This window comes from Salvelinus alpinus, chromosome 5, assembly GCF_045679555.1.
Source record: "Salvelinus alpinus chromosome 5, SLU_Salpinus.1, whole genome shotgun sequence".
In the NCBI taxonomy this organism is placed as follows: domain Eukaryota; kingdom Metazoa; phylum Chordata; class Actinopteri; order Salmoniformes; family Salmonidae; genus Salvelinus; species Salvelinus alpinus.
This window is the reverse complement of record NC_092090.1, coordinates 75,978,835-75,991,095: the sequence shown is the minus strand read 5'-3', so window position 1 is coordinate 75,991,095 and position 12,261 is coordinate 75,978,835. Positions and strand designations below refer to the sequence as shown.

General features: G+C 40.4%; 1 protein-coding gene across 1 annotated transcript; it reads right to left on the bottom strand.

The window, feature by feature from the left end:
• Positions 1-7,767: 7,767 nt before the first annotated feature.
• On the bottom strand, positions 7,768-9,069 carry LOC139575231 (homeobox protein Nkx-3.1-like). The gene is made up of 2 exons (XM_071400207.1): positions 8,716-9,069; positions 7,768-8,497 (listed from the first exon to the last, which is right to left on the bottom strand). The coding sequence occupies exons 1-2, from the start codon at positions 8,915-8,917 to the stop codon at positions 8,091-8,093; spliced, it is 609 nt and encodes a 202-aa protein (XP_071256308.1). The 5' UTR covers positions 8,918-9,069; the 3' UTR covers positions 7,768-8,090.
• Positions 9,070-12,261: the final 3,192 nt, after the last annotated feature.

Genomic DNA, 12,261 nt, shown 5'->3' with positions numbered 1-12,261 from the left:
TCCGTTAAAGAACGCCTACTTTGAAGTGTGCGTTTGCAATAGCTCAATTCGCCCTTGCACTCCTAAACAACGCAATTAAAAAAAAAAACTTTGGCAAAGGGTAAAGTCTACAAAACGCACTCCACTCTGTTACATATTCTAGTTTGGGAAACAGAAAACTGTATGGAGATCAAATGTTTCATCGATGAGAAAATGAGCAGGAAGTCGGACAAAATCCATCTCGCTCCATCTTCTCCCACTTGCCTGCCACAGGGCTTCCTCTCATCACCATATTTGTTAGTATGTGGAAACGCCAACCGGATGCTTCACATTTTATACATCCGGTGAAATTTCTGGCTCATCTATGCCTATATGCATTCAGTATTTTCTGAAATAATTTCGAAATAACTTAATTTAGTGTCATAGCTAATCACCTATGCTTTGACCTTTTTAGAGTTGTAATAACTGAAAAGCATCTGAAATAACTTTTCCCTTAGTATTGTATCTACAATGCTATGAATGTATTCACCAATCACATTCATAATATGAGTTATACATGTCCCAAGACACGTACACTCCTAGAGGGACTGCTGTCCCCTTTGTGTTTTGTTTTTCCTTGCTGGCTGTTTATCTGTATGAATGGCCCATGTCGCTGTCCTTGTCATTCTGCTCTGCTCTCTAATCACTTTATCTGCAGTAAACCGTCCCACCACTTTGTGTCTCTGTCTTTGAGATAAGGTCGTTGGAAATTTCAACAGACTGGATCCATACACATACTCACATTCTCTTAACCATGCTGCTAAAACACACACACACTGCTCACACACACTTTGCTCAAGACAGTACGTACAATCAATGACAACCATCTGACGAGTCGGATGCAAGGGTATATCTGCAGATGGGAGAAGAAAGGAGCTGTGCTGGTACCATGTTACATCAGGGATCCAGTTTCACTGCTGTCCTGGGAAGTTTATGAATCTTCCCTTGTGCAACGATCAGGGCTGATTTTAAACCACCTTATCAGCGCCAGCAAATTTGTTAGCCAGTCACGGCATATTGGAGCACTGACAATGCCTGTCTTTGTGGTGGAGTTCGGTTTTCCCCTGTCTTTAAAGGAAGAAATCTGTTAGTTTTCAAAAGTATGCGTGGGTACCATGAAGAGCTGTATGATGGCTTCATGACCACTCTGTGTGGGCCAATCAGATTCATGAGGAGATGGGACATACAAGCACAGGACCAAACAGAGGCAAAATGCAGGTATTTTTTTTTAAATCATAAAATAAATGTGAAAATATTGATTTAATTCTGTTCAGACATTACGGGCACATTTCCATGAAACCTTACTTCACTTTAGTCATTACAGATATACCACTGTCAAAAAATAACTCATAAGGAATAATATTAGATTATTTGGTTATTTATTTTTTTCCTCCACAATTTCATGTTATCCAATTTGGTAGTTACAGTCTTGTCCCATCGCTGCATCTCCCGTACGGACTCGGGAGAGGCGAAGGTCGAGAGCCATGCTTCCTCCGAAACACGACCCCGCCAAGCCGCACTGCTTCTTGACACACTGCCCGCTTAACCCGGAAGCTAGCCACACCAACGTGTCGGAGGAAACACTGTACAGCTGGCGACCGAAGTCAGCATGCTGTGTCTGTCCTAAATCTAGGAGATATAAAAAAGCTTAGGAAATATGTTTTTTTGAACACATCATTAACCCTTTATTTGTGTTGGCATAAAACTACCTCCATACTTCCATTTGTTTGTATGGGTTACCTTCAGACAAGTCCCGTGACACTTGTGAACATCGTGTTCTTGAGAGTCCCCATTTCATAGTGGTCATAATAGTTTGTAATGGGGATTTTTGTATTATGTCACTTAGATTGATGCACAGTTGCGTCAATAGACTTAAATATTTTTAAAGATTCTTAAGAAAACAATGTGGTGTTCCTCTGTTCTTATGCAGTTTCTCTTTCTATAGTATGGCAACTATGGACTCATGGCACTCACTTTTTCTTGCCACTGTAAACATTGCAGTATGTGAACCCTTTGGAAATGCCTGGATTTCTGCATAAATGGGTCATAAAATTTGATCTGATCTTCATCTAGGTCACAACAATAGACAAACACAGTCTGCTTAAACTAATAACACACAAACAATTATACGTTTGTCTTTATTGAACACACCGTGTAAACATTCACAGTGCAGGGTGGGAAAAGTATGTGAACCCTTGGATTTAATAACTGGTTGACCCTCCTTTTGCAGCAATAACCTCAACCAAACGTTTTCTGTAGTTGCGGATCAGACCTGCACAATGGTCAGGAGGAATGTTGGACCATTCCTTTTACATAACTGTTTCAGTTCAGCAATATTCTTGGGATGTCTGGTGTGAACTGCTCTCTTGAGGTCATGCCACAGCATCTGTCAGGTTGAGGTCAGGACTCTAACTGGGCCACTCCAGAAGGCGTATTTTCTTCTGTTGAAGCCATTCTGCTGTTGATTTACTTCTGTGTTTTGAGTCGCTGTCCTGTTGCATCACCCAACTTCTGTTGAGATTCAATTGGTGGACAGATAGCCTAACATTATCCTGCAAAATGTCTTGATAAACTTGGGAATTAATTTTTCTGTTGATGATAGCAAGCTGTCCAGGCCCTGAGGCAGCAAAGCAGCCCCAAACCATGATGCTCCTCCCACCATACTTTACAGTTGGGATGAGGTTTTGATGTTGGTGTGCTGCACATTTTTTTTCTCCACACATAGTGTTGTGTGTTCTTTCCAAACAACTCAACTCTTCTGTTCACAGAATATTTTTCCAGTAGCGCTGTGGAACATTTAGGTGCACTTCTGCAAACTTCAGACGTGCAGCAATGTTTTTTTTGGACAGCAGTGGCTTCTTCCGTAGTGTCCTCCCATGAACACCATTATTGTTTAGTGTTTTATGTATCGTAGACTCGTCAACAGAGATGTTAGCATGTTCCAGAGATTTCTGTAAGTCTAGCTGACACTCTTGGATTCTTCTTAACCTCATTGAGCATTCTGCGCTGTGCTCTTCCAGTCATCTTTGCAGGACGTCCACTCCTAGGGAGAGTAGCAACAGTGCTGAACTTTCTCCATTTATAGACAATTTGTCTTACCGTGGACTGATGAACATCAAGGCTTTTAGAGATACCTTTGTAACCCTTTCCAGCTTTATGCAAGTCAACAATTTTTAATCTTAAATCTTCTGAGATCTCTTTTGTTTGAGACATGGTTCACATAAGGCAATGCTTCTTGTGAATAGCAAACTCAAATTTTGTGAGTGTTTTTTATAGGGCAAGGCAGCTCTAACTAACATCTCCAATCTCGTCTCATTGATTGAACTCCAGGTTAGCTGACTCCTGACTCCAATTAGCTTTGGAGAAGTCATTAGCCTAGGGGTTCACATACTTTTTCCAACCTACACTGTGAATGTTTAAATTATGTGTTCAATATAGACAAGAAAAATACAATAATTTGTGTGTTATTAGTTTAAGCACACTATGTTTGTCTGTTGTTGTGACTTAGATGAAGATCAGATCAAATTTGATGACCAATTTATGCAGATATCCAGGTAATTCCAAAGGGTTCACATATTTTTCTTGCCACTGTACATGCTTTGATGGCTCCATGAGTGTGTTCATATGTTTACAGTGGGGGCTTATGAGCCTCTCTGTGTGGGAAGGTGCATTGGGACCTTCCAACCCCTCATCTTTGACTTTGGAAAGCCTGTTTGTCCAGGTGGCAGAGACACTCCCTCTGTCTGAGCCTAAAGAAAGATGTGAAGGAAGAGAGACACGGAGGATGATGTTTTACTCAACTGCATTTGTAAATCAATGTACCGTGTCCCTCTCAGCTCTTGGAAGTGCAGGCGTCACAAGGGCAAGTGGGGTAATAATAGTTCTAACCTTCAGCTATGCCTGTCACCAAGCTCCTTTATCTTGATGGGCATGTTCTTTTACACCATGTTGCCAGAGACACACTGAGAGATATTGATCTCCTCTCTTCACAGCTAATTACCTGCGTGCTCCAAGGGCCTTGTTCACGAAATATAGCTTGCTAGAGATGAAGGGAGACCACTTCTGTTATTTGAGCACTTGAATGGGGATTTAGTCATCTTTTTTAAAGTTATTCTTTCATTCAGACATATGTTTAAATTAACCTGTCCAGGGTTTCCAGATTTCTATGAAATTTTACCTATAATTAATTACAATATGAGTGAAATAGTTTTCCATACAATTAAAAAAAAAATACTGTATATATAGTATGTTAAAAGCAGCTTTTAAGTGTTTGGAATGGTGTGGGCGTACCCCAACAACAGAATGGTGTGGGCGTATACCGGTCATGAACAATATTCATACAAATAGACCACTGATTGGTTAGCTGACATCATTCTCTGTGAGGAAATAGCAAGCATTTTTGAAACGGTCGGTTTGAGATACAAGTATGATGTGGGTTTTGTAGTTATTTTTTTTCAATTTATGCCTTTGTCACAAATATGAGTATTGGATGAGTCAATAACATTTATTTGGGTATGAGTAAACAGAATATGAACTTTTAAAAGTTCACTGGACAGTTACTTTAAATGTCACTTCACATTGGCATAATAATGAGAAGCCATAAGCATCATTCCACCTTAGTTTCTTTGACTATACCATAGTATCCTTTAGAGAGGAGAATCTTGCATCAGTCCCCTGCTGCGAGTGTCTCCACAACATAAGTCATGCTCTTTATGACAATCTCCAGCAAGTAGTGCTTGGTTGAATCAACTCTTTTGAGTGCATCCAAGCAGTGCAGAGCAAGTTAACTTCACAAAGATGCAGAACCCAGACCTGCCCGTACGTGTGCAATGTTGACAGACAGATGAGCACTGCAAGAAGGAAACATTAACAAAAACCTCACTTGAATGAATAGCAACCAACTCTAGGGTGAGAAAAGGGATGAAAAACGAGCAGCACCTGTACAGTGAAGATTTTGACATTTTATTGACTATGAACACATGTATAGTGAAATGTAATCCTGACCATGTAAGTACTACACTTTTTATAACCCTACATTTACACAGTATCTGTAAACAGGTTACTGTTTATGTTATTTATTTTAATAGCAGTACATACATTGAAAACATAATCCATTGGTTTAATTATTCCTATATGATCCCTATAGTTAATATGGGAGTTACCAGTTGAATACCACTGTGTGTAACATGTTAGTTGGGTTGCCTGAGGAGGATCCACAAGGTCAGTGAGTTATCAGTCTCAGACAGGTTATTGGCGTGGGCGCTTCAAACTTCCAGATAAAGGATATGGTTATCTGAACTGGATCAGATTTCTGTTCACACTGGAGTTGTGCTACTGTAAACATGCCCTCCCTCATAGTACAGCCCCCAGACCATGTCATCTTATCAGCACTGTTCGGAGGATTTTTTCCTGTTTGTCTGGCTACTGTTATAGTTGAAACTTCACTTTGTTGCAATGTTCGATTTTGGTCCTTACCCATTCTTTGGTGAGCGATTATTTTTCTGACACAGTAAAAAAGTATTGCTTAAATCTACAGTACAAAATATTATTTAAAATCTATTTGATAAATGACGTAGATGTCCATTTTCTTTGTGCAATCTACTATCTCCAAATGGAAAAGGCTTACTTCCCTCTTCAATGATAAAGAGGAGGGGTGCTTCCTCAAATATGTCGATAGTCATTGTCGATAGCTCTATCAAAAACCTAATGAAAGTCGAGTTTGGAGACTCATTCTTAAACATTCCCTGACCTGTAGAAACATTGTGAAATAAGTAAAACCCTTCATTAGGATTTGAGTTAATCCTGTTTATCCATAAACTATTTCACCTCAGTCTGGTTGAGTGTCTCTTACAGTTTCAATAGTTATAACTATTGTGAACAACAACTACCTGGTATTGTTCTTGAAAATGCTCTCTGATTCTAATGTTGAATTTAATTATATTTTTTTACATAAAATTGATAGCACCCTCTTGTATCTGAGATGTCAAATCAAAACATGCTCTGCTAGAGCGAGGGGAATGTGATTATCAGTGGATGGATCATCAGCGTGGGTCTCTGCTTGGCCCATTGTTCCTGCCCTCATTTTGAGTGACATGGATGAGAACTCATCTGTCTAGGAGAGCACCAAGAGAGGGGCTTCTGGAGGAGAAAACCACCAACTCAAAACACATCTGACTCATTTACAATGAATCACAAAAACAGGCCAATGACAATCAAGGTACATTGAGCTAAATTGAGGTGAAGTAGTAGACAACTCTTCCAGACACTGAGGCCTCAGGCTTCGGGAAAGCTGTGCCTCCTCAGCTGATAAGAGCGAGGCCCTTGCGCTTTGACTATGTGATTGAGTGAGGATAGGAGGCACTAAATACAAGCCATGGATAATATCAAAATGCTTCCAGTTTCCTGAAAACAGACAACTTGACCGAGTGCATTCCATGGCTGCCAAAGAGGTCAGCGGGTTGCATTCCATTTTTCTCATTCATGGTACCATCATATCTTACTCTTGCCTACCCTTATGCTACCCTGCCTATCTCAATAAAGAGATTGCTCTTATTAGGTGGCATAACATTGCTGAGAAAATATGGGCCACAATGCAGCTTCCCTGACTGCCATGCAAGTGTCACATACTCAACGACCCTTTAATTGTGGGCATTCTACCAACAGTTATACCCCTCATTTGATCCTGAAGGCTAAACACTAACTTTGGTTTCCCCCATAGCTCCATATAATAATAAGAACTTTAGGTGGGTGTTTATAGTCGTCCTAATTCACACAAGTACAAGTGTGTATTATATGCATGTGTGAATTGGAAATGTTTTTTTGTTGTTTTTGCATATCCCAGGCCCCCCTGAGACACCCTCAGAGAGTAGGATCAGGGCTAGGGTCTGCCATTATCAAAGGTGACCCTGGAGCAATTAGGGTTAAGTGCCTTGCTCAAGGGAACATCAGAAGATTGTTCACATTGTCGGCATGGGGATTCAAACTAGCAATTTTTCTGTTAGTGGCCCAGCGCTCTAACTACTCTAGCCGATGGCTATCTGCTGCCTCAATGTGTCTATCCCTTGCCTGTCTCACAGTTCTCACAAGCATGCTTGTGGGGGAAACCACTTATAATTTCATGTAGTCACCACAATGAGGAACTGCCTTCAGTAGGGTCAGTTAAAAACACCTTGATGTTGAATCAAGCCTCAGTTTAAATGGATGGATAGGGGCTCTTTATCGGTTAAAGAAGCCAAGCATCGTTGTTTAGAGAGGGCCCTTATGTTTTCTGAAGATCCCAGGCAAACCCTTATCTGCTCATGCAATTTTCTAGTATTATCAAATTTGAACTACAGGTACAACCATTGTTTGCCTCTGGCAACAGTTACTGTAGACCATATTTCAAGCATTCATTCCTGAATGTAAGAATATACATTTCAGTTTAAAGCAACATTCATGGCTGCTCCAGGGAGAGGAGTTTGTCAAGATATTGCCAAGTAAAATTTTGGTCACATCTCATGTCTCCAACCAGCCATGTTGTGTGGCCTTTGCATACATAGTGTTTTAGTGTCTCACCGTTTATCTTCAGCATCTCAGAGCTCAGAATTATGACATGTATGCTTACACAGAGAGATAAAGTGTTAGCTGTAACTCTGTAAAATGGAAAGAGTAAACTGTCATTTTCAATAACCATCACTACTCTCAATAGTAATAAGCAAAACTTTTCATAGACCTTGACACTACAATATCCTTTGAATTACTTAGTCTCAATTTCAAATCAGTTACCCTTTATTTTCTTGCAACTTTGGTAAAAAAAATATACATAAAAAAGAAAATGCAAGCAACAAAGTGATTGTCATTTTTTCTGTGATAACATACTCAGACATATAGGCTATGAATGAAAAATGACAGCTGACAGTTTGACATTGGTAGGCTACATTTTAGCCATATAAAAGTAGATTGTGAAAAAATATGACAAGTTACTATGCTGAATAGATCAAATACCTAGGTAACATAATTAGTTGTTTAACATGCTCTCCTCATAAGGCATTGTGTCCACATTGACCTGAATATTGTCCAGTATTATGTAATGTTCACCACAGTATTGGTCTCCATGTGCTATTGAAGTCATACACATATGGTTGGTATTTATATGTTTTGTAGAACGTGGAGAGAAGCGACGATCTGACTAAATTGTCCTCTGTACTTAGTTCTTCTGACTTTTGAAAGATGTCCTTACAGTACTCCGTAGCTTGCTGCTTCCGTTTGGTTTTGTATCTTCTGTTCTGAAACCAGATTTTAACTTGGGTCTCGGTCAGTCCCAACGTGTTGGCAAGATTGGCTCTTTCGGGAGCGGACAGGTACTTCTGGTGGTTAAATTTCTTCTCCAGTTCTAACACTTGCAGATGCGTAAAGGCAGCGCGCGAGCGCTTCTGTTTGCCGACTGATCTAAAACTTATCATGGCATCTGGGGTGCTAGAACAAGAGCTGTCAAATAAATCTGTAAAAGAGAGACATGATTAGCCCATTTGTGGTGTGGTGACTTTGCGTCAAAAGCTGGCAATTGACAGGTAAACTGCCTACTCCACAGGTTCATATGGAATAGGTTTATTTCCAGTTGTTATTAGTATGAGTCCAGGGAATCTGGCACAACACCGTCAATCAATACCTTAGCCTAAACTATTTTTAAGTAGCCTACATACAATCCAATGTGCTCACCTTTCCGCGCTTCAAATGCTGTATCCTGTGCGCAAAGTTCCTCTGACTGTGATACATGCTCGCACTGTTGGTTATTCCATTGCGCGCATCCCTCCTTGGACTTGTGTGAGGAAGAGCACCTGAAGTTTAGCCGTGTATTCTCTTTAATGGAGAGGATGTCCTCGATGAAAAACGAAGTTGGTGGCTTGACTGTCTCCGACATTCTGCAGTTAGGAATCCACCGTATGGGCCAACGAATGTATGCTAGGCTTGACTGAATCGCACAAGCCAAGTGGGGAATGATGCCCGGGACACAGGGCTAACTCGTTACAAAGCTTATACCTTGGGAAAGACTTACTGGCGCGTCAATTTATACTAGTGCTGTAGTGGTCATGACAGCACAAGCGACTGGCGAGACGCGTAATCTCGGCGACGTCACGGGTGTAGGCTACCTGGATGACACTGATGATAGGAACAGAACTGCTGTGCTCACTTTACATTGATTTATTCTTGATTTTAAGATATCTTTGTCATGGCACCTCATGTGTGAGTTCACGATATAGTCAAATTAAACAATATATATAAATAATACTGCATGGACAATAAATAAAATGAACATGTTCATTTATCCGTGTCTCCCTGATATTTAAATATATGTATATTTATAAAACATTATGCCTACTGTTCAAAAGTGGAAATACTATTGTGATGTGATTAAATAGGACTTGGAAGATCTGGGGATGTGGCCCTTTGTCTTGTGCTCATTATTAGAACTGTGAGATGTATTTCTAAATGTGTGCAACAGGATAGCTATTATCATTACAGCCATGCCTGGGTTTCAGCCATGCCTAGGGAGTAAGTGACCCTTGTGTCTGCACTGCGGGGGCTGCCAGTGCCAGGGAGGGGTCAGCGTGGGTGGCCAGCCGTCTTGGAGGGGCTAATGTGTTCAGCAGATTTAGACTGGCTCCTTAACCAACACATACATTGTTCAACGGCTGTTTGTTTGTTGTGCTCTACCATGCTTCTGCCTGTTTTGTTTTCAGTGGCACAAACCCTTGGAGAATTGAGACTCTGTTTGTAATAACAAGAATCTAGGGACGACAAACAGATCAGTTTACCCCCACATGCCCCCTGCCCTCGCCTATTACCTCATCAGCTTTCCTTGACATCTCCTTTACCTACCACGCCATGAAAGCTAATAATTCTGACTTTAATTTTACATTCCCTTTTCTATTGTTACACTGCAGGTTATGTGCAAATAACACGTTTGCTTAAAATATATAATTTTATTTATTGTATTATTTCCCCAGTTGTCTTTATTCCCATTATTTTATGACTGATTGGATCTCAACAGAGAGTTACCTTTCCAAGTAGATCATGTAGCCTGGTATTTTAAGTAGAAAAACAAGAGCGTGGATATTTTAGGGTCCATCTTAATTTCAAACATTAGCTATTTTCATGTAAACATTGTATTAAGATGTTTTGTTTGATAAGGTTAATCTTGAATTCTTTGTCTGCCTTTCCCCCGGCTCCCTCTGTGAGTATGTTGTATTGTGGGATATATCTTCTCACAGTGCCTTTATTCCTTATGTACGTCTTTGATGAAGTATTTTTCCGGTTTAATGTTTTCCCCCGATGCCTATCTTAATTGTAAATGCATAAACGCTGTTTATCCTGTATACTGGCTATGTCATCTCCTACCCTGACTGTTAAACAAGCTGTGTAATTAAGATAGCATTACTCATATCATGTGGACACTGGTCTCTGTCTCTTCTGTAGACCACCATTGTGTCCTAAAGCTCATAGGATGGTGCAGATATGTAGTAGAAGCTTTCTCTTGGCTGGCCCAGCATGGCCACACCAGATGTTGGCTTGTTAGAATCTGACCCTATAGCCTAGGAAGGCATTAGTCTTCCACCATACATAATAACATGTTACTGTCTATTGTTTTGTTTCCACCCAGTCAAGATCTCTTGGTTTGGACTATCAGTCTTCTGTTGTTTTTATTCAGTACAATTATTTGTGTCCAATTCATGCTTGTTGTAATGAATATAATAATGCGTGATACATTTAACTTATAAATCACTTTTCTCCACGTTCTGCCTCTATACAACACAGTAAAAAGAAAGTTGGACATGCAAAGCTCGTGGAGATGCCCTCTACTGGTGCAAGTGCAGCAGAGCACAGGATCAAATACTCATCAATCACTTTGCACAAAGGAGTATGTATTTACAGGTGATGATCGTGATCCAGAAGTTCAATTTACAAAATAATCAAGATTGTAAATGTCAAACTTTTCAATATAACTTTAATGAAAAGAAAATACGAGCAGGCAAACTGTTATTCCATAAGACCAAGGTTGGGGTAGGCTAGACCAGGCTCACATCAGCCTACGCTCACAATTAGGCCTACCAAGACAAATCTCTCAGAAAAGCCCCAAAACAGTCGCTTATATTCACTTAGCCCCTCCTTCCTAGTACATACACAGCCTGGCCTCAGAGCCCCATGAAATACAGTTGAAGTCGGAAGTTTACATACACTTAGGTTGGAGTCATTAAAACTAATTTTTCAACCACACCACAAAATTACTTGAGTCATGAACAAAGTAGATGTCCTAACTGACTTGCCAAACTATAGTTTTGGCAAGTCAGTTAGGACATCTACTTTGTTCATGACTCAAGTAATTTTTCAAACGATTGTTTACAGACAGATTATTTCACTTATAATTCACTGTATCACAATTCCAGTGGGTGAGAAGTTTACATACACTATGTTGACTGTGCCTTTAAACAGCTTGGGAAATTCCAGAAATGATGCCATGGCTTTAGAAGCTTCTGATAGGCTAATTGACATAATTTGAGTCAATTGGAGGTGTACCTGTGGATGTATTTCAAGGCCTACCTTCAAACTCAATGCCTCTTTGCTTGACATCATGGGAAAATCAAAAGAAATCAGCCAAGATCTCAGAAAAAGAATTGTGGTTGGTTCATCCTTGGGAGCAATTTCCAACCGCCTGAAGGTACCACGTTCATCTGTACAAACAATAGTACGCAAGTATAAACACCATGCGACCACGCAGCCTTCATACCGCTCAGGAAGGAGACGCGTTCTGTCTCCTAGAGATTAATGTACATTGGTGTCGAAAAGTGCAAATCAATCCCAGGACAACAGCAAAGGACCTTGTGAAGATTCTGGAGGAAACGGGTACAAAAATATCTATATCTACAGTAAACGAGTCCTATATCGACATAACCTGAAAGGCCGCTCAGCAAGGAAGAAGCCACTGCTTCAAAACCGCCATTAAAAAAACATTACGGTTTGCAACTGCACATGGGGACAAAGATCGTACTTTTTGGAGAAATGTCTTCTGGTCTGATGAAACAAAAATAGAACTGTTTGGCCATAATGACCATCGTTATGTTTGGAGGAAAAAGGGGGAGGCTTGCAAGCCGAAGAACACCATCCCAACCTTGAAGCATGGGGGTGGCAGCATCATGTTGTGGGGGTGCTTTGCTGCAGGAGAGACTGGTGCACTTCACAAAATAGATGGCATCATGAGGATGGAAA

What these genes read in the sequence shown, in the direction of transcription:
- LOC139575231 (XM_071400207.1), bottom strand. Translation starts at nt 8,917, where the DNA reads ATGTCGGAGACAGTCAAGCCACCAACTTCGTTTTTCATCGAGGACATC. An exon ending in AGCATTTGAAGCGCGGAAAG is followed by an intron (nt 8,498 to 8,715) that starts GTGAGCACATTG and finishes TCTCTTTTACAG; the next exon opens with ATTTATTTGACAGCTCTTGT.